The sequence below is a fragment of the Pleurodeles waltl genome, chromosome 5, assembly GCF_031143425.1.
Source record: "Pleurodeles waltl isolate 20211129_DDA chromosome 5, aPleWal1.hap1.20221129, whole genome shotgun sequence".
NCBI lineage: Eukaryota > Metazoa > Chordata > Amphibia > Caudata > Salamandridae > Pleurodeles > Pleurodeles waltl.
The window spans coordinates 1766114032-1766133642 of NC_090444.1; the positions used below are offsets into that span (position 1 = coordinate 1766114032).

The 19611-nt window shown below is 42.3% G+C and overlaps 1 protein-coding gene across 2 annotated transcripts in view; it reads right to left on the reverse strand.

The window, feature by feature from the left end:
• Positions 1-929: 929 nt before the first annotated feature.
• The window catches only part of EPHX1 (epoxide hydrolase 1), a 162579-nt gene continuing 143897 nt past the window's right edge, over positions 930-19611 (reverse strand). For both annotated transcript variants that reach the window (XM_069236188.1, XM_069236189.1), the window contains exons 8-10: positions 13877-13985; positions 9275-9400; positions 930-1485 (exon numbers count right to left, since the gene is read on the reverse strand). In XM_069236188.1, the coding sequence (XP_069092289.1) occupies positions 1284-1485; positions 9275-9400; positions 13877-13985 (437 nt within the window). In that variant the 3' untranslated portion in view covers positions 930-1283. The remainder of the gene's footprint in view (positions 1486-9274; positions 9401-13876; positions 13986-19611) is intronic.

The window sequence follows — 19611 nt, forward strand, 5'->3', positions numbered from 1 at the left end:
AAGTAGAATTGTGTCTACATTACTGGGCATACCTTGTAGACAGATTAAAGTCGGCTATATTTACATGTACCAGTGGTATCGGCTGGTGCAGGGAATCAAATGTATTGGCAGTGAGGTGAGCAGTGCTCAATGTTAGCAGAATATCATGGATTATTTCTTCACTGTTGCCAGTGGCATTCCAATAAATAAAATGTTGCACAACTCCTAATATACTCGTACTACCATTCAATCCAAGTGCTACCAACACAAAACAGCTCATGTAAAGGAATTAATTATGCTCGAAATGCCCACTATTGGTAACATAACAAAATAAGGTGATAAGCTCCAGATGTTTTACCACTATAAATAAGTTTTTTTTTCCCATTGTGTGCCTTTTTTGTGATGGTGGTTCTTTTGGAGCACATACGTCGAGAAATTTACCAACCCCGATCACACTGATCCTAAAAGAAGTAATCTTATTTGCTCGTTCAAGAAGCCAAAAACATTGGCTTTCTCAATGGTAAGGCTTTTAACACACCAGTTAGACTGCCACGACCTAGAACTTCACAGGCTTAATGGTCTTCTCTACTACTAGTTTACTCCTTTGCTGAATTATATCATTCGTTTTAGAACAGACCACACGACACTGACCAAACATGGTTTAAAAGATACACTGCGGAGCATCTCACTAGTCACTACGAAGCCACCTTTGGTGGCAGTAAAAGACACTTCAGCAACTTCATGAAACTTTACTAAATTCACATCAGAAGTATTAATGTTTTTATCTTGCATCCTTGTAAATCTTTTAGTAGAATCAATAAAACCTACGGCTGAAAAAGGACATGTGTTTGCAGAGAGAAAATTGTCGTCTTGAAGCTGGTCTTCAACTAAGCAAATCTCTCCTGAGGAAATTAACTTAAATGAACACAAAAGAATTACATGGAGAGGCCTATATATATATATATAGTTTTAATGAAATTCAGAAACACTTATAATGCTAAGTGCTATATTAGAAACTACATTAACAGTCGAATCAATGTCTGCTGTGGTGGTTTGGTCTACACTAGAATATGCTATTCTTAACTGTACATTGTGTTTGTAAGATTACATGATTACAGCATGATCCAAAAACACACTCCTCAATGTTCCACAAGAACTTCCTGTTTGGATGTTGCTAACTTCTTAAACTTCCTGCGTTACAGCGTTGTTGAAAAAACGAATGGTCCAGTACAGAGGTTGAGCACACTTGGCTAGATGCACGGAAGCTGGGCTGCGCACCAGAAACACCCTCCTCATCTTGGAAGTTACTTTCTTTCCACTTTCCCCACAAACTGGCGGATGTCTGCGGCCAGAATTTCTGGTTGCTCAAAAGCTGCGAAGTGGCCCCCACGGGGCATGTCGGTGAATGAGACCATATTTGTGAATTTTTTCTCCGCCCACACGGGTGGTGCATGTAACAGTTCATTTGGGAACGATGCCACCCCGGTTGGTACCTTCACTTTAACCCTGCAAATAAATATAATCGGAACTGTAAGTAATACTCAGTAGTGACTAAGCAATACATTGTATACCTTCGGTGTTTATTCAGTGCACATTGCCTAACTTAATTGCATCTAGACACTCTTCAGAAACAACAGGTGAGATTTGAGTAAGAAGCTGGCCAACAGTACATTGAGCTCTCATTATTAATGACATATTTGCTTAATTTATTATAGAAATGGAAAACGCCATGACTTAGAACAGTGGTCAGGGCCACCAATCTAAGGTGCACACAATTTTATTTATGTCTTCATGTGCACACTTTTGATGACCCACTTGACAGAAAGAGAAATTGGGAAGGAGGATTTGTTAAAACTGAAAGTTTTTTTTTAATTATTTTTTTATTATTATTCAAGTTCACTGCAGGTTCTTTTCAATTGCAGAAATTTGGAAATACACCTAAGACCTAGGCGAAGTGCGCCCTGAAGTCTGGCTCCTTGATAAAGTCTATCCTCCATGTCACATGTTTTTGATATGCACAGAATTAACAGAAGCAGATGTTGGCTCTTAGGGGCAAATTTACAAGCCCCTTGCGGCGTTGGTGCGTCACTTTGTTTGACGCTACGACGGCCCTGAGCGTAGACCCGGATCTACAGGACCACTCAAAGCTACTTTGAGTGGCTTTTTATGGCCTCATAGATATGGTGTAAGGCAACGCAGTGCAAGTTGCTACGTTGCCTTACACTGCATCAGCGGGGCGTTCGATGGGCATTGCGGTGGGTTTTTCAACTCAACACCCATGGGTTTTGACGCATTCCCAAATTTACAAGGCAATGTAAACCTGGTAATGAATCAAAATCTTACGCCTCCCAGAGCAGGTGCAACGAGGAGAAATACCTTTATTTCTCCTCGTTTTTCCTCTTTCTATGTATGCTGCAGAATGCAGCACACACTGAAAAAGGAAAACGCCTCCATGGATTGTTTTTGTGCAGGAAGGTGCCCCTAACTGCATAAAAACAATCCTGCATGCAACACAGGCCCCCTTGCACCATGGTGCGGGGGGCCTGCGTTAGCGCTAGGCAGCAAATTGTGAGCCAGTGAAGGGGGAAAGGACAGAAATGCAGAGTTTTCATAAATACGGTGCATTTCTGCCCTGCACCACTTCATTGTAAATATGCTCCTTAGTCCTTAAGAGGGAAGATAGTGGTTTGATTATGGTCTGGTGGAGTTCTGCCCATTTATTTTCATTTTCAATGTGAGAAAGAAGGTATATGCGTATATATACAAACCCTAAATATATACATAGGTACATTTAAAGTGAAGATTTACACTTAAATATTACAAATGAATCATTCAATATAGATACTACTTAAATGAATAAGAAACATTTTAAACTTTAAAAAATGAAGTACAAAAATCTCGGACAAGTGTATAAGGTACTTACTACACCAAAGTTATAGAAATCCAAAATTGTGGCGATCCAAATAGTGACATAAAACACCCACAGGACCACTGTGTCATAGTTTTGGTCACCCTGCATTATTTAAGGCGGGGTTAACCGTGAGTTTCATTCCCTACCTGGAATCATCATACGAGACATGGAGTTCTCTTGCTGGGAGAACACAAAATGGCCCAAAAGCACAGGGAGCAAACTCCCTGCAATGTGGGCCATTGTTGTTTTGTTCTGCGATAATCTCCCTCGTCAGAAGTTTGTTCTTGTAGAACACAATGCATTAATGCAAAGAAAAGATGATGAACCAAGTGCTGAACACTGATCTTGAAATTCTCAATAAATAAATGACAAAAAAATCTCTGCACCATGTTTGTGAGTAAATTATTGTAAGTCTTGATTGTAAAAACCATCTTTCCTCACCACCAGTTATGATGGTGCTATTTTGCCACACAAACCCTTAGTTCCTGCGTGATGTGGTTTCAAATGTTGGAAACTTTCTACTTAGGTCCTCTTAGAAGAGGCCCCAATACTGTTTCCCACCGTGGTCTGTCTGTTATAGTCTACACCAATCCCCTAGAGGTGTGGCGGACAGAAGAACAAGTTGACCATGGCAGCGAGATAGAAAGGTTAAACATAGATCCCCCATCGTCTTTAGGCATCTACAGGGACTTCAGTAAGTCCAAAGCTCACTTGGTTCCGGGCCCTATTTTTGCCATTTTGGTCTGCACAACCCACCATTATGGGAATTATTCCATCTGCCACCTGAGTAGTTTTGGTGAAGCTCATTTACAACTCACAGTAAATGTATATACGCGGCGGGTCATCTTCGCTGACAGTGGAATTTATTAGAATATCATGCCGTAACAAAAGTCCCCGACTCTGTCTGGGCTGAAGCCAATTAATCTAACCTGTTTCATTCGATTTCTAACATTTCTGCTTTATTATACAGATCAGTGCTCTGTATTCTTTCAAGATAGATTATTTTTTTGCTGCTCATTGTTTGAAAGTACAGATTTGACTGTATCTTGTATCTATCGTTCCATTTCTTGGATCATGGGTACCAAATTCAGGGTACCATGTGATACCCCTTGCTTGATCTCTGGTACTCCTGCCACTGTCTTGGACACCTATGGTTTAAAGGGTCATAAAAACAGCAGGAGGAACAGGAAATAAACAGCACTCTACTAGTCCTGTTAACTATCTGTAGTTTCCACTGTTTGCCCTTCCAAAAAACACTGAGGAGGAAATAGGTTGTTGGGTTGAGAGTGGGACAAGGTGTCAACCCCATGATGTCATTGGGGATCAAAAGTGCAAGATGTCACTTCTGCAAGCCCATGCGTTTTGATGATGGGTCAATCTCCATGTCTTCTTAGCCTCTGTTGTTCCCTGCAAAGCAGTCACTCTTCCACTCATCTTATGTAATTTTCTGTCCAGTTTGGAAAAAGACGGGCTGCTAGGAAATGCCTTGAGCATTCAATTTGTCATCAGCAGTGGCAAAGTCAGGTGTGGGTGCTTTTCTCTAGGTTTAGTTAACTGGGGCTTTCAAAATTTTAGAGGTCTGCTTTTACACTTTATCACGAGTGCCATGTACCACGACTTCTGCCTCTCCTTGGTTACTCTGTTCATTTTCTCCTCTGCTACACTTCAATCTACTCTCTAGTCTGACTCTCAGTAAATAGGCAACCAGTTCCATTCACTCAACTTGCCCCCTTTTTGACTCCAAATTTGAGGAGCTTTGCCCTCCTGCTATCTTGTTTTCCTTCACAGGCACTGGTGCCTGGATCACCTGTGGTATTTGTGTTAATTTGTCGAATTAAACTGATTTTGCTCCTGTGTATTTTTACAGGTGATACCCGAGGGCAAAAGAAAGGTAGGTGGCTGGGCATGTGGTGCACACACTTCCAAAAGTGGTGTCCTTATTGTTCATCAAAGTAACAAAGTTCTGAGTCAATCCGGGTGCTCAGAAAGTAGGCGAGCCACCACTTCTCCAATAGTCGTTAAGTCCGCCAACAGAAACAACACAAGTTTCGAAGCACTCCACCAATATATCACAAAGGATGCTGTTACGTGTTCTTTTTCAATTCACATTTTATTCCTCCATCATGAAGTACCATTATTCTTTGTCTTGATTTCATCACCAGATTGTCATCAATTAGCAACAATAGCCAACATGTGTTTCATCTGCATAGCTGTAGTAATTAGAAGACTTCATCAGGGCTACAAATGTCAAGAAAACACAACGCATACGGAAAACTCTCTGGCGCAAGGTGCACCCCATCACCCCATGTGCTGTTACTGATGGTCAGTGCATATCCTAAATAAAAGAGAAAGCTAGTCCCATCAAGATTCCAGTTTGAGAGCCAAAATAAAACACACAAAAAAAAGTAATTACAGATAGGATCTGAGAAAGATAGAGGTGCATGGCATGTGCATATAACAACCCAACTTCAAGTCCAATAAGAATCAAGTAAAGCCACGGTGCTCACCACCAGCATCAGTGTATGTGCGAGCGTGTGTGTATGTGCGAGCGTGTGTGTGTGTGCGAGCGTGTGTGTGTGTGTGTGCGAGCGTGTGTGTGTGTGTGTGCGAGCGTGTGTGTGTGTGTGCGAGCGTGTGTGTGTGTGTGCGAGCGTGTGTGTGTGTGCGAGTGTGTGTGCGAGCGTGTGTGTGTGTGCGAGCGTGTGTGTGTGTGCGAGCGTGTGTGTGTGTGCGAGCGTGCGCGTGTCCCCAGCATGCTGCTCTATATACTTCGGTTAAGTGGTGAGAACTCAATTCGTAGCATAATAATCATGCTACTCACCTCTAAATCCAAATTTAACACCAAATTGTGCTACTTGAGCACTTGGTAACAATCTTTGACTATCTGTAAGACAGAGCCTCTGACTCTAGGGTCCATAATACATAGTACATCCATTAGTGCACACTCACCTAACTAGTGTTGCACAATATCGAGTAAATATAGTATCCTGTCAGATAGGGCGCAAGTACATAGTTCTGTAACTCATGAAACTCAACATCATCTACGAGCCAAAAGTTTATGATAATAGCATCCAGGATGTGTATGAAACCCCCAAAAGCCCACTATCACTAGAAGGTAATCCAATCTTGCCACGTGGAGTGTCAAGGGCTGCAAAACTGGCGTGTTGCGTGGCCATCATATTTGTAGGTTACTACAAATCAGGGACGTCAACAAAGGACTAAGTCTCATAGCTACAGAAAAAGTGTAAGCTCCATCTTAAAAGGGTAATCTCTTGTATACTAGTATATTCAATTATATCAAAAGGAAAATCCACCTTAAACTATTGCTGAGTATTTCTAATCACCACTAATGAAAAATAATATGAGAGGGGAACCATTGTCATAGATACTATGGCCCATATTTATACTTTTTTAGCGACGCATTTGCGTCGTTTTTCGACGCAAAATCAGTGCAAAACTTCAAAAGGCAATTGTATTTTGGAAGTTTGCGCTGCTTTTGCGTCAAAAAATGACACAAATGCGGCGCTAAAAAAAGTATAAATATGGGCTAATGTGTCTACCAACACTAAAAATAAAGAGGACTACCAAATGTCGCTATGGATATATTGTTAACAAAATGTAAACCAAAAACAGTACCGACCGATTCAAAATGTGTGGCAGCATCGTCACCCATTGCATCTAATGGTTTTCTGGAAAAGTGAAGTAAGCATTCTCAGTTTCAGCTTGCACATCCCTCCCCTAGCATCCATATTAACTAGTTCAATACCATGAAATGTGAAAGTCCGATAGGTATCTTGCTTAGCACATTGCAATGTTTGAGATGCAAAGGGTGATTTCCAATTATCTTACTTGGCTGCCTTTACGTGCTCCATTATTCTTTCACCTAGTGGGCGAATGGTACTGCCCACGTATATTTTATCACATCTGCAAATCAATACATATACAACAAATTTGGTGGCACAATTGATATTGTTGTTGATCTTATAAGTGCAACTCCCATTGTAACTGAACATTAAGGTTTTGTCTCTTGTTATTCTACATATCCTGCATTGGCCACATTTGAACACATTAGTCCTGCTCAACCACCCTATTTCTTTCATCTGGATAAAAGAGTAACTTGGACTCACTAAATTCCTAATGGTCTGACCCCTCTGGAAAGTCAAATAGGGCCTAGCGTGTACAAAGGGACTCAGTTTTTCATCATATAATAAGTTCCAGTCTCTCTTAAGTACTCTACACAATATGTCTATGTTGTTACCTTAAATAATAACTGGTCTTATTTCTTTGTCAAAGGTAGACGTTCTAGTCTTGCCCTCCTTGAGGGTATCCCTTCTCTCTAAATTCAAAGCTCTTCTACTAGCATTCAATACTGTCCCTCTGCTATAGCCTCTTATTAAAAACTGTGGTGTTATGTTAACATTCATTTTTGTTTTAATTCTCATCCGTACTGCACTTCCTTTTAGCCCTAACCATCCCCCTATATGGGATAGCCGCAATCTGGTGTTTAGGGTGTGCACTTGATGCTTGTAAAATTGTGTTACATGACAACTCTTTTCTGTACATGCGGCTCAAAAGCATATTATCTTTAACATAGAGTTCTACATCCAGGAAGTGTTTATTTCTTTAGAGTGACTGAGTGTAAGGGACATATTGTAACTATTAGCATTTAGATTTACATCACAATCATGGAGTTGCTTTATTGTACCGGTCTATATCATGAAAATATCATCAATAAATGTACCTCTGTAATATATGTGTTCAATCCACTTAGCACCACCAGGGCCCCAGATCAGTCCCTCTTCAAGCCAACCCATGAAAAGGTTTGCGTAAGTAGGGGCAAACCTGGAACCCATGGCTGTCCCGCAAATTTGATGATATCAACTGCCATTAATAGAAACATTATTTAAAATTAAGTGGAGTATCTCAATATGTGAAAACAACTCCACTGGTCTCACAGCTTCCAACCCAGATTCCAGTGGAATGTTAGTGTATAGAGCTACAACATCTAAAGAAACTATGGGGATGATGTGTCACAACATATTAAGCACATGTTTCGTATCCTTTATATATCCTGGTAGGTTGAGGAAAAAATTGTCTTAAAAAAGTATCAACAAATTGCGATAATCTCCCCGTGGGTCCACCAATGCAAGAAACAGTAGGTCTACCCGGCAGGAAAGTAACCCCGTTGTGTATCTTGGGTAGTGTGTATAAACAAGGAAACCTAGGTTTCTCAATTTTCAGATATAAGAATTCTTGATATGATAGTAACTCATTGTCATCCCATGTTTTAAGTTCTGTGTTAATTTTCTTGGTAATGTTGGGGATGGGAATAATTTCAAATAATGCATAACAAGATGTATCCCTAAATCGACTATAAACCTCTTCTTCATAATCCACGCTGTTCATAATAACAACACATCCCCCCTTTGTCTGCCTCCCTAATAATCTCTTTGTCCTGCTGAAGCTTTTTCATGCATGCTGTTCTTGTCTCGTCAAGTTGTCCCTTTTGGTGCATCCAGACACTTTAGAAATTGTGATCAGTCTATCAAAATTGCGACATACATTCTTAAATGCATGTGCCCTGTGTATACACCAGGATCATTCTTAGATCCTATCTCTAATTACTTTTATTTTATGTTTTATTTTGGCTCTCAAACTGGCATCCTGATGGGACTAGCTTTCTCTTTTATTAACAAACTTTCTTATGCATATTAGAGTGATATGCACTGATCATCAGTAAGGAGTGGCTTTGGTGACGGTGTGTACCTTGCACCAGACAGTATTCCTTATGTGTTGTGTTTTCTTGAAATTTGTAGCCCTGATGAAATCTGCTAATTACAGCTATGTGGATGAAACACGTGTTGGCTATTGTTGCTAATTGATGAATATCTGGTGATGAAATCAAGACAATGAATAACAGTACTTCATGATGGAGGAATAACACATGACTGAAGAAGAACACGCAACAGCATCCTTTGTGATATATTGGTAGAGTGCTTGGAATCTTGTGTTGTTTCTGTTGGCGGACTTATCAACTATTGGAGAAGTGGTGGCTGGCCTACTTTCTGAGCACCCGGATTGACTCTGAACTTTGTCACTTTGATGAACAATAAGGACACCACTTTTGGAAATTTGTGCACCACATGCCCAGCCTCCTATCATTCTTTTGCCCTAGGGGTATCAGCTGTAAAGATACACAGGAGCAAAATCAGTTCAAGTAGACAAATTGAAGTCAAAGGGATGCCAATCTGGCAACGTCAGTGCCTCTACCAATGGGTTAGCTAGTTTTTAAATGGATGTTCTTGCATTTAGCTGATCATCTAGCTAAGTAACGGGTAGGGCTACCCAGGAAAACGAAAGAAACATTATGTTGAACATACTCACCGATCATGCTTCCGATTACCAAGTCCTTCTCCAATGTTCTCCTTATAGAACCGCATGGAGGAGACGATGGAGCCCGACACCCAGTAAATCATGATATTAGTTAAAAGGTCATCCAGAGAGAAGCTCCTAAACAGAAAAAGTGTTGGAATATATTACACTTTAACAAGTATGTATGCACATTTATCTGTAATTTTACAAAAAGCAGGTATTTAAGAAGGTAATTTGTCTCATCCTTTTATCTCATCCAAAACTAATGTGTAGTCCAATTGAAAAGTTATTTACCTGCCTAATCAAGGGTGGAGCTAAACAAGCCTCGTAAGAAAGACAGTCTTGGACACACTGAGCTTTATCTAGTCATCAGATATTTTGACCAATGCAGTAGTGGTGACACTGATGTAGTTTTTACAGGTCACAGAGAGACAATATGTCAAAGAGTTTAAGAACAAGTTGGAGGTTTGCTTCAGTCTTCTACCTATCTACCCACTTGCCTCTCTCGTTCAAGAAAAGCTTATACCAGTTTGCCTAGTCCTGACTCTTTGTAACAAAGTCAAGAGCACTTGAAGCTCTTCATTCTACCTTCAATGCACTTTGCATTATCCAAGTGGCCATTCAAGCTCAATTCCAAACAATCACAGCACAGAACACTGCATTGTTGACCTTCATCTAAGTTGTCCATGCCCTTTTACAAGAAAATGAGTGCAGGACCCTGTTTTCCGTACAAGTTTTCTGTACAAGTCGCAACACTATGACCGGTCCCCAGCAAAGACATCAAACAAGCTCATTGAAAAGTAAGGAAGGAATTAAAGACCTTGGTTTTTCCTATACTAATCAGCAGAATAATTCTAGAATTTCAAACCAACAAAGACAAGAAATATAAAAGAGCAACCCATAGAGGGCATCTGCCATGGTCGACTGTAAGCAGAGCAAGCTGTGGGCTATTGAGCTCTATCCTGGGTGAGCGCAATACATCATTTATCCCAACTGCTTGAGTCCAGCAGATTCTGCAAATCACTCTTCTATCACCCCTGGGTGGACCCCACTAAAACATATTATTGGATCTGGGGTAATTCCGATGTGCAATCTTGTCCTAAAGGGCAGCCGAGCCCTGTGTAGACCAAGATAAAACCCCAACATGGTTACAGAGAGTAATGCAGGAATATAATTGGGTACAAATCCAGAAAGAATAAAAAATTGCATCAGTCAGTAGTAACGCAGAAGAGGCAAATGATAAAGAGTTAAATCAGTTAAGTCCAGAATTTAGAGCAAATCTAAGCCTGCTTATGTGTCAGGCTGATCACAGAGCAGAGGAACTATGAAGGCTCAACTCCTGGTTAGAGGTGCGGCAGGCAGCAACTCCTGAGATGATCTTTCCCTGCCCAGAATGCCCACTGGGACAAGAGAGCTACCTCACTCTCAGGAATGTACTGGGGCCACCCCAATTCCAGCTCACTGGCCCTGAATTTTCAGTGATGAAACCACGTATATTCATGTTGTAGGGGAAAAGAAAAATCACTGAAGTCAATGGCCAAGACTGCCTATCGCTTGCCCACACTCCACACATTCCACCGAGGCACATGTGGATGATGTGCCTTCTCCCACAAAGCAGCAGAAAGCTGGAACATCCTCCCCACGCATCCCCGGACCATCACCTCTCATTCCGTACAACCCTCAAGACCTGGCAATTTGGATGAGCTGCTGAGACCTGCACGTACCTGGAGACCTTCGAGGGTGATTAGTTGGCTTTACAAATCCTGTCTGATTGATTGATTTATTGCCCTTGGATTCACCAACAAATGTTTCTGCATTCCACTACATTGTATTGGTCTGCAGTGATGCCGGAGTACACATGCAACTCAAGGTTGCAGTCATCGTGCCATTACTAGGCTACGTTGGTGTAGCAGAGAAGACATCCAACCAGCGTCTTTACAAAGGACATTAGGCAACAGCCAAAGACAATTGTGTAATCAATTAAGGTGATTAAGGCTTTTTGGCGGGCATTGGTAGACAGTGATCCTGTGAGGAAGGCAGCCAGCACATTCACAGCACGATCACTCCTCCCATTCAAACTTTTTTTTTTTTGTTATTGCAGGTCAGAAGCAGAGGCGGCGGCTGCAGATCGGTGGAGCAGCTTTGTCTCAGTCCCTCAGATGGAGCTAGGAAAAGTTTTGATTTTTTTTGCTCCATTCCTTGATCATAGCCAGGTCTCTGTGGACTTTCTAACCATACCCTCCATTCTAGGGTACATATTTGGCTCTAATCACAAAATTACATTGTTAAGGAGCAAGTTATCACCGTACTAAGCAGTCCAGTTTACATGAAAACTTTGCCAGGAGGAAAGGGAATGATTCATGATTGTGTAGAAGTGTAAAGGAAGGGACGGGTCTTTTTGGCTTTGAAGGATGGGAAGGGGTTGCTCTCAGAGAGGAGTCGTCAGCTCCTTTCAGAATGCATGAATGACTGTTTGGACCTTCTAGAGCCCGGGTGCACGGAGCAGGAGGGCTTTGGAGTGAGAACACTTGATTACTGCTCTTTTCTTTCTTGATTGTGCAGCATTGGCTGCTTGAGGTTCACATTTAACCAGGTATGTTGGTGACTCTCCTGGTGATGCAACATGTCATCAAGAAGATGTGGGAGTCAACAGGCAACCAGCACTGGTCCACAGAAGATGGGGGTGCGTTGCTCCCTGTTGAGGCCCTAAAGGATAAGAGTCATTCTGTGGTCTTATTTGGAGAGGCAGTGTGTTATTCTACATAACAAAAGCCGGCACCACTGAATGTGAATTTTCTTGGGAATCCGGGTCCTGAATTAGAAGCTGATGTAAGTGGTGACGCCACAGGACTGCGGTGTCACTCCGCTTCACATAGGAGAGACAACTTTGCATCTGAGCCCGTCTTGCACTGTTGTCCATGACAATTAATTCAGTTCTGACTAGGTTCAGCTGGACATAGGTCGCGGATATCCAGGTTAGGATCAGAACAAAGGGGTTCTTCAGTCAGTGAGGCCTATACCTATGGAGATGTTCAGATAGAAGTGATTGTCTTTGGAATGTCTGTGGATTACACTGTCAAGAGGGACTCTGAACGTTTCTTTGTAGAGGTTAAAGATAACAGGAGACAGAAGCCACAAGCAACTAAAGTTGCCCATCTTTGAAAGACGGTGTCAAACAGGTAGATCATCAGCATGGCTAAATAGGTAAAAAGCCTAACACACGGCTACGTATTTTTTTCATTTTATTTGAAGATCAGAGTTAGATCAGTAAATAAAAAGCAAGGAAATGCTTTTTTAAAGTGCAGGTGTGGGAAGCCACACAAAGGTTGGGTTTGAGGGAAGCAAAATCAAGGTGTGGAAAGATAAAACACAAGGGCAAGAAAGCAACAGGTAAGGGGACACGAGCGAGTGCAACATGGGGAGAAACACAGAGGAGGTGGGGAGAAACACAGAGGAGGTAGGGAGCACTACAGAGTGCAGGGGGAGGGAAGTACACGAGGGAGACATATGGAAAACAAATGTGTTCTCTGGGAGTGCTTAAGCAAAAAGAAGAAGGTAGTGCTTGAAAAGGGAGAAGTGGAAGTATAAACACCAGTCAATAAAAGCAGATGGTAAAGAGACTATGCTCCAAGGGAGGGACAAACCGAGAAATGACAAGCTGGGACGCATATAAGAAAGAGGCAAATGAGGTTGATAGGAAAGCTAACCAAAGGTATGCAATTGGGGGTGGGGGTCCAAACCCCTGTATAGTCTTGGTAAGAACACAATGTTTTTCACAACTTAAGACAGATGCACTGCCTGGAGGCTTGACCTAACAATGGATGATTACCACTGCCTGTTCGGTTACTTCCTCGTGCTACAGAAGGGTCTTAACCCAACCTGGTAGTTGTGCATAGCAACAAATTGTTGCAATCTTTAAAAAAAATTGACAACTACAGCCCACTTTGCTCAGACGTTCCCAAGCACAGTTGCCATCAGCATAATTCCTGGTCAATTGTTAAAATAAGCTTAAACACGGGTCATGGGTTATTCAGTGTTCTACAAAAATAATCTTCTAATGATCAAGTTACAATGACTGCTTTTTCAAATGAAGTATATCTCTGTGCATATGGGCCTAGTTCATTGCTTCAGTTGTGACAAAGCGTGAACAAGGACACATGTTGTATTTGCACATACAGTCGGGCAGCTTCGAAGCTATTACGGTATGCTTGTGTTACAGGGATATGGACTCACAGTGGCCGATGACGAGAGACGGCTAGAGCTAGTAGTTCATATAGCAAGATGCAGTTACCTTCTCAGATCTCGTATTGGAGAGCTGACCTAGCTTTGGAGCCTCTGTTGAGATCGTACTGTTAGGTGAGGACTCTGATATGTATAATATTGTAAATATCACCAGATGAAAGGTGGTGAAGGTAACTGAAGAAGATACAGACATACTCTAGAGACGGGCCTATGCAAAAGTGGGAGATGGAGAACCCAACAGTGACTATTAGCAGAATGAGCCCACCAGCTTAGCTTCACTGTTTAACAGACCATGATAGCAACACTATATGGTCCTTACAACCTGTGTGTTTGGTGTTAAGATCTATGATGACGCACATCTCAAGTACATACCGTTCTAGGCCCCCGTCCTCCAAATTACGAAACTCTGCATTGGTCCAGGTAGAAAACTTTTCCAAAATGTACGCAGCTAGTCCAACCGGGGAGCTGTTTAGCCCAATACCTAGGAGAAAATACAGGAGGCAAAATGTCAGTACCAGAGAATTTTCGTTCCCAACGATTGCTTTGGTTTAAATTGTCTTCCACTCAGTTCGAGCATTTTACAAATACCAACCTAATTACATCCACAAAGAAAACAGCAATGGAAGAATCTGGGTCTGTGTGATGGGCCGGCTGGCCTTTCACACACACACCATTTGTTACTAGGCAACCTTTTGTTGCAAAAAGGGTCATATGTATGATTGGGCACCTTCCAATTATGCATTACCATCACTGAAGTGAAAATCACGGTAGGCTACAACATAACACCCAACAGAATACATCAACATTAGCATTTAGAAACAAATACTTTCACTGGTGCAATATAAAGGCGGGCAGTAACGTTTTGCAGCTATACATATATATAATAATTTAATTATAGGGACGGTGCTCCTGCATGGCAAAACACCATCCATGGCCAGAAGTCCAGTCACTGAAAGCCAGGTGGGGGTGTAGCTAGTATCCATTTCAACATCAGGTCAAAGGTTATCTTGTGTTGGGTGGTAAATGCCCTCATTGTTCACCCTACAGCTTCCCCCATAAACTCTAGTGCTGGTAGTCAGTCAGTTTCAGCTGGTGGTAATGTAACTAATGCTGAGGGTAATATTACCACAGATGAAAACCCAGCAAGGTGGACTTCACTGCAGGTAGATGTTTCCTCCTTCTGCAATGGATGGTGTCTACTGCTATCCTAGGGACCATTCCTCAGTGTGGGCAATCTACAGTTTTATAATGTCCATGTGGCATTGAAAAGGAACACTGCACAATCCGACATGCCGTGTAATCTGCCAATGATACGTATTCCTTAATTATGATTCGCTATTCTGAATTAACAAATTCTAAGGAATTGCTTTTTCAGGACTGGATGGCCTCGTACATAATATTTTGTGATTTATTTTAGAGATTTGCTATTTTCCGCTCAAAAAGAATTGCAAAATCATGGCTGTACATCAGGGCCCTTCATGGTTTCAAGTCACAAAATGCCTACTTTGAGGACTGCATGAATGAAAGGTGCATACATCTGACCTCCATGCAAAATCAGTGACTTTTAGGCAAAAAATATAGGTATTTTCGGATGTGGTAGGATGCATGGTGGGCCCTTTCACTTCGTTCTCATTATAACTATAATTCCATAGGTTGCGTTATACTGAGCATTGTTGGTAAAGGCAGGACTGGCTGATAGTAACTAACCCATGAGAAAGATAAGAGACTGCCTGATGGCACTGAAGACCACCATCAAGTCTCATTAACCAACTTCCTTTCTAGGAGACTTATCTTCTTTCACTTTTCTCCACTGTACTTTGAAAAATGTCGAAGTAACTTTAAGCCTTCAACATCTTCATATACACAATCACTCAGCATTTCACACTAGGAAAACAAACGTCACGATCTCGAGCCAGCGCACGTACTGCCCTTCCGGTAAGATAGCTTACTGAATTTGTAAATTCCAGTCCCGTCAGCGCCAGCTCAATCTTCAGAAGTCAGTACTTAACTAGAGTTAAACTGGGTATAATCAACACTTTTAGGATGAGCCAAGTTGTTAGCACAAGTTGTCTGGTTGCAAAAAAACTGTTGGGTTACCAAGAACTTACTGTGGATTTAAAGCCCACCCATTGCTTACCAATGGTTAGCTTTATTGTCACTAATATTTACTTGCTTCTTATTCGATGGCTTGCCTTTGTCATCTTGTGTTTGTCCCTTCCCTCAGTACAGCCTCTTTAATTGTGTCCTTCCACTGCTCAATTATGGGAAATTACTATTTTTCCTTTTTGCTTAAACACTCAGAGAGAATGTGTTTTCCAGCTGTCTCCCTCATGTGCTTTTTTCACATTCCGCACTCTGTTCCTCTATCTCTCACCTGTGTGCGTCTCTTCCTCCATGCTGTGTTGCTCTCACACATCTCTTCTTTTGCCACTACGTTGCTCTATCCCCCCTTGTTGCTTCTTTTCTTGTCTCTGATCATCTTGCTACTCCAATATGCTCCTGTGTTGCTTCCTTCCTCCCCCATACAGACACCACCTAATGATCCTATTTTGTTTTTCATTTTAAATGTTCTGCGATGACCAGGCAGCAAATTGCAGCCAGCCCTTCTTTTTAAATAAAATCACACTCGCTGTACTTCACTTTCATATTTTTTTTAATTTACAGATCCACATCAGATTGGTAAATTAAAAAAATAAAGCGGTGCCCATGTCACGTGTGCACAAGTATAAAAAGACAGGACTGCTTCGCTGCGCCTTTTAACCCATCTTTTGTTTATAATGTACGTCGTATGCGTCTTTGCTAATACTGTACAACATGAATAAACGGCACCGGCAGTGCCAATAGGCCGCAAAGCCAATGCATGTTATTCACAGCGGCTAGAGATGCCAAAACTGCCAAAAAGCGTCATGAAACACGTTATAATAGCCTTACAGCCTGCTGCCGAGGGCTATCCCTGTTGTTAAAGGCCTCGAACCTGAGAACTGAGGAACAGGGCCTATAAAAAAACTGGTATTTCCAGAGGCAGAAGGGCTTTAATGCTATTAGAACATGACACCCACAGAGGGTAAAACGTTCTAAATTAAAAAGGGAGAAACAAAGTCAAACGTTGGAATGTAGGAGCTCTGGGCTTATCCCAGCCATTATAAACCCGGCTGCTACACAGTTGTCTTAAATGGAGCTCTCAACAATTCTGTGTTTTAATATAGCCTTTCAGCCCGCCACAGTGGGCTATACTGGTCATTAACAGCCCACACCAGTGTTAAAAGCCCGAGCCGACAACAAGCCTTTAACAAGGGAGCGGGTCTTTAATGCCAGTATAGGCCAGCTACGGAGGGCTGCAAGGCTATTAGAACACTCCACCACTAGAGGGCAGAATGTTCTAAGAAATAAAACAAAGGCCTTGCGAACCAGAGGGAGATTGAAATCCCCTCAAACTCTGCGAGGCCTTTGCTCACAGCAACAATATTGGACTGTTGGCCCTCCGCTTCTACCGGCCATTAGAAGCCCGGAGCACTCCACTGTTTTCAATTGAGCTTCCAATGTTCTAATATAATTTAAACAAGCATTTTCAATGCAACGGGTCTCGCATTTGTTCGAGTTAGAGCTATTAGCGTTGTAAAGCAAAAAAAACACAGCGCAATCGCGCTATGTAAAATGCAGCGCAATCGTGCTGCGTGGAAAATAAACAGATAAAGTAGTCCGAACTCCAGGCTGAAAACATCGAGCCTCGTATGTTTTTGGTACTTTACCGGTGCTGTGTAGGTGGGCTAAACACCGGAAAAGGCATGACGTATGCAAGCCTTTCACAAATGAAAGCAAGCGGATTTTAAAAGGCAAGCCCACAAACCAATGTGAGTGATGGGCGTGGTTTCAAACCCAAAGAGAGATTACAGAATGGACGGAGCCCTTTGTGCTGGACCATAAAAATGCTACAACATGACTTGAGAAACTAGAGGCAGAAAAAAAATCTATATTTTGAGTTAATCATATACCTCCTTAAACTGTCCTGGCTTACTCTTATATGAAACTTTATCTAACTGGCAGCACAGGAAGTACCCGTCCCTCAGAGCGGAGAGAACTCCGCGAGATTAGAGAGGGCGGTGGTGGCCTGCCAGCTCTGAGGACACAGTTCTGCCTCTTAGCACAACACTGTGTGAAAGTTCCACCTTCCTGTCGCCAGCTGAATATTTCCTCTCTGATCTGTAAACAGTGCCAGGCTAAGCGAGGCCCCGTTGCATTGTGTAGGGGGGTCGTGTATGCCCGTGCAGGGTAGATGAATGTCCTCCATGGACTGGAGGTTGAAATTCAGCCAAGAGTGCTGAAAGAGAATGGGTCGTGATTTAACCCGTTGCAGGGTTTTCTAAAATCCTTTCTAAGCGCACCAGCAGAGCTCTGCTAAACTGCTGTGGTGCTTTTCTGGACTACACAGCTGTGTTTTGCCGAAGACGTTTTTATTAAAGATAATACCAGAATAACCTATTTATCTAGATGTTGTAAGCGCCAATTGTCATTTTACCATAACTTCGCAACACTAGAACTTAGTGAAAAATAAAGGAAAAATGTAGAATAAGAGATAATAATCAGGCCTTTCCATGGTTGGGCCTCCCTTCCACAAATCCACACACAAATCTTAGGCAGAGGCCTTCTTAAAAATTGTGGCACTCGTAATAGGAGCCAGTGTAGAGAATGCAGATGCCCTGAGATGGGTGCATTTGTGCAAGCCAAGGAAGGGGTCAGGATGCCACCTTCCCGGTCAGCTGCACTATGTGGACAGCCCGAGATACAAAGAGTTTGCGTGATCCAGCTACTTAGCATTTCTTGAAGGAGCAGCTAGAGCGTGTTTTCTGGTAATAAAGGCAATCTTATGCGGATCTTATGTGAATCCTTAGGTGAGTAAAGCAGGAGGCGCTCGACTCGTTGGAACAGTATTTGATGGCTTTCCAGTATGAGTGAGCGCTTGTCGCTGTGGGTACTCCTTGATCCGGGAGCTTACCTTCACTCAGCGGGGTCCTCGGCACTTGCTTTCTACTTACTCATTCACTCAGAAACGTCTCACCCTTTCCTCCATCTGGTCCTCGTGTAACAATGGTTACTTTTTGCATTTTGTATAGATAAAACTATTAGAACTGTATATATATGTGGGTTTCCACTAGGTCAATTTATAAGGCCTGCAGTGAGTGCAAAATCTTGCTATCTGACCCATTTCTAAGATGAAAACATCTGATCATGCAACCACCACCAGGAAGAGTTTGCTCTGGCTATCCCTGGAGCAGAGAGTCCACTTTAAGACCTTTTGTGGACTCATTGGGCCACTTTTTAGATTGAGGCGCTTGGGCCTTGTGGGTCATCTGCACCAGTAACACTCTTGAAGGTCACAGAGGTCAACTGGGGAAGGGAGCTCGCCGTGGGTGGCTTATATTTCAATACTTTGGGCCACAGCTGTGTGACTCTCTCAGTAGCACTTATTTCGGAATTGCTCACAAAGTCAATCCAAGCACGCTATCCACCCACATGGATAGTGGGAGCCGATTCAAATCTATATCTTGGGTGTGCACCCAAAGGGGCGAGCATGCAAAGAGGGGCACTTATGCTGCCCACCTGACCATTTCATGATGCCCTGATTCCCACCCCTGAATTCGAGATCTGCAGAGTGTTTGGGTTGTGTACACTACAGTGCCATGCGCCTGCCAGTCTGTGAGCTATACTAACAATATCATTTGGCCAGGGTATGTATGTGCAGATTCTGTTGTGCATTGGACACCAGTCAGTCATTTTCACAGTAACTTAAAGAATTGTATTTTCTTTGCCTAGTAGTGTATCAAGACAAACTATGTATTGGGCTTTGGCACCACCAGATATTTCTGTTGGCGCACTGCCCGTCTCTTGCAAACTCACAATCCCCAGAGAACAGACTTTCAGTTGTTCCATACATTTGCATAATATTGTTTTGTGCATCTCAAATGCAACAAAAATCCTCAAAAGCAACTGTCATAGTATCTTGAATCTCCCAGGTCTGGCGACCTCAAACCTGTGTAGGTTTTGTGGATTTGTGTAGATATTGTAGTAGAATAACTCTTACGGTGAGAACATAACCACAAGATTAAACT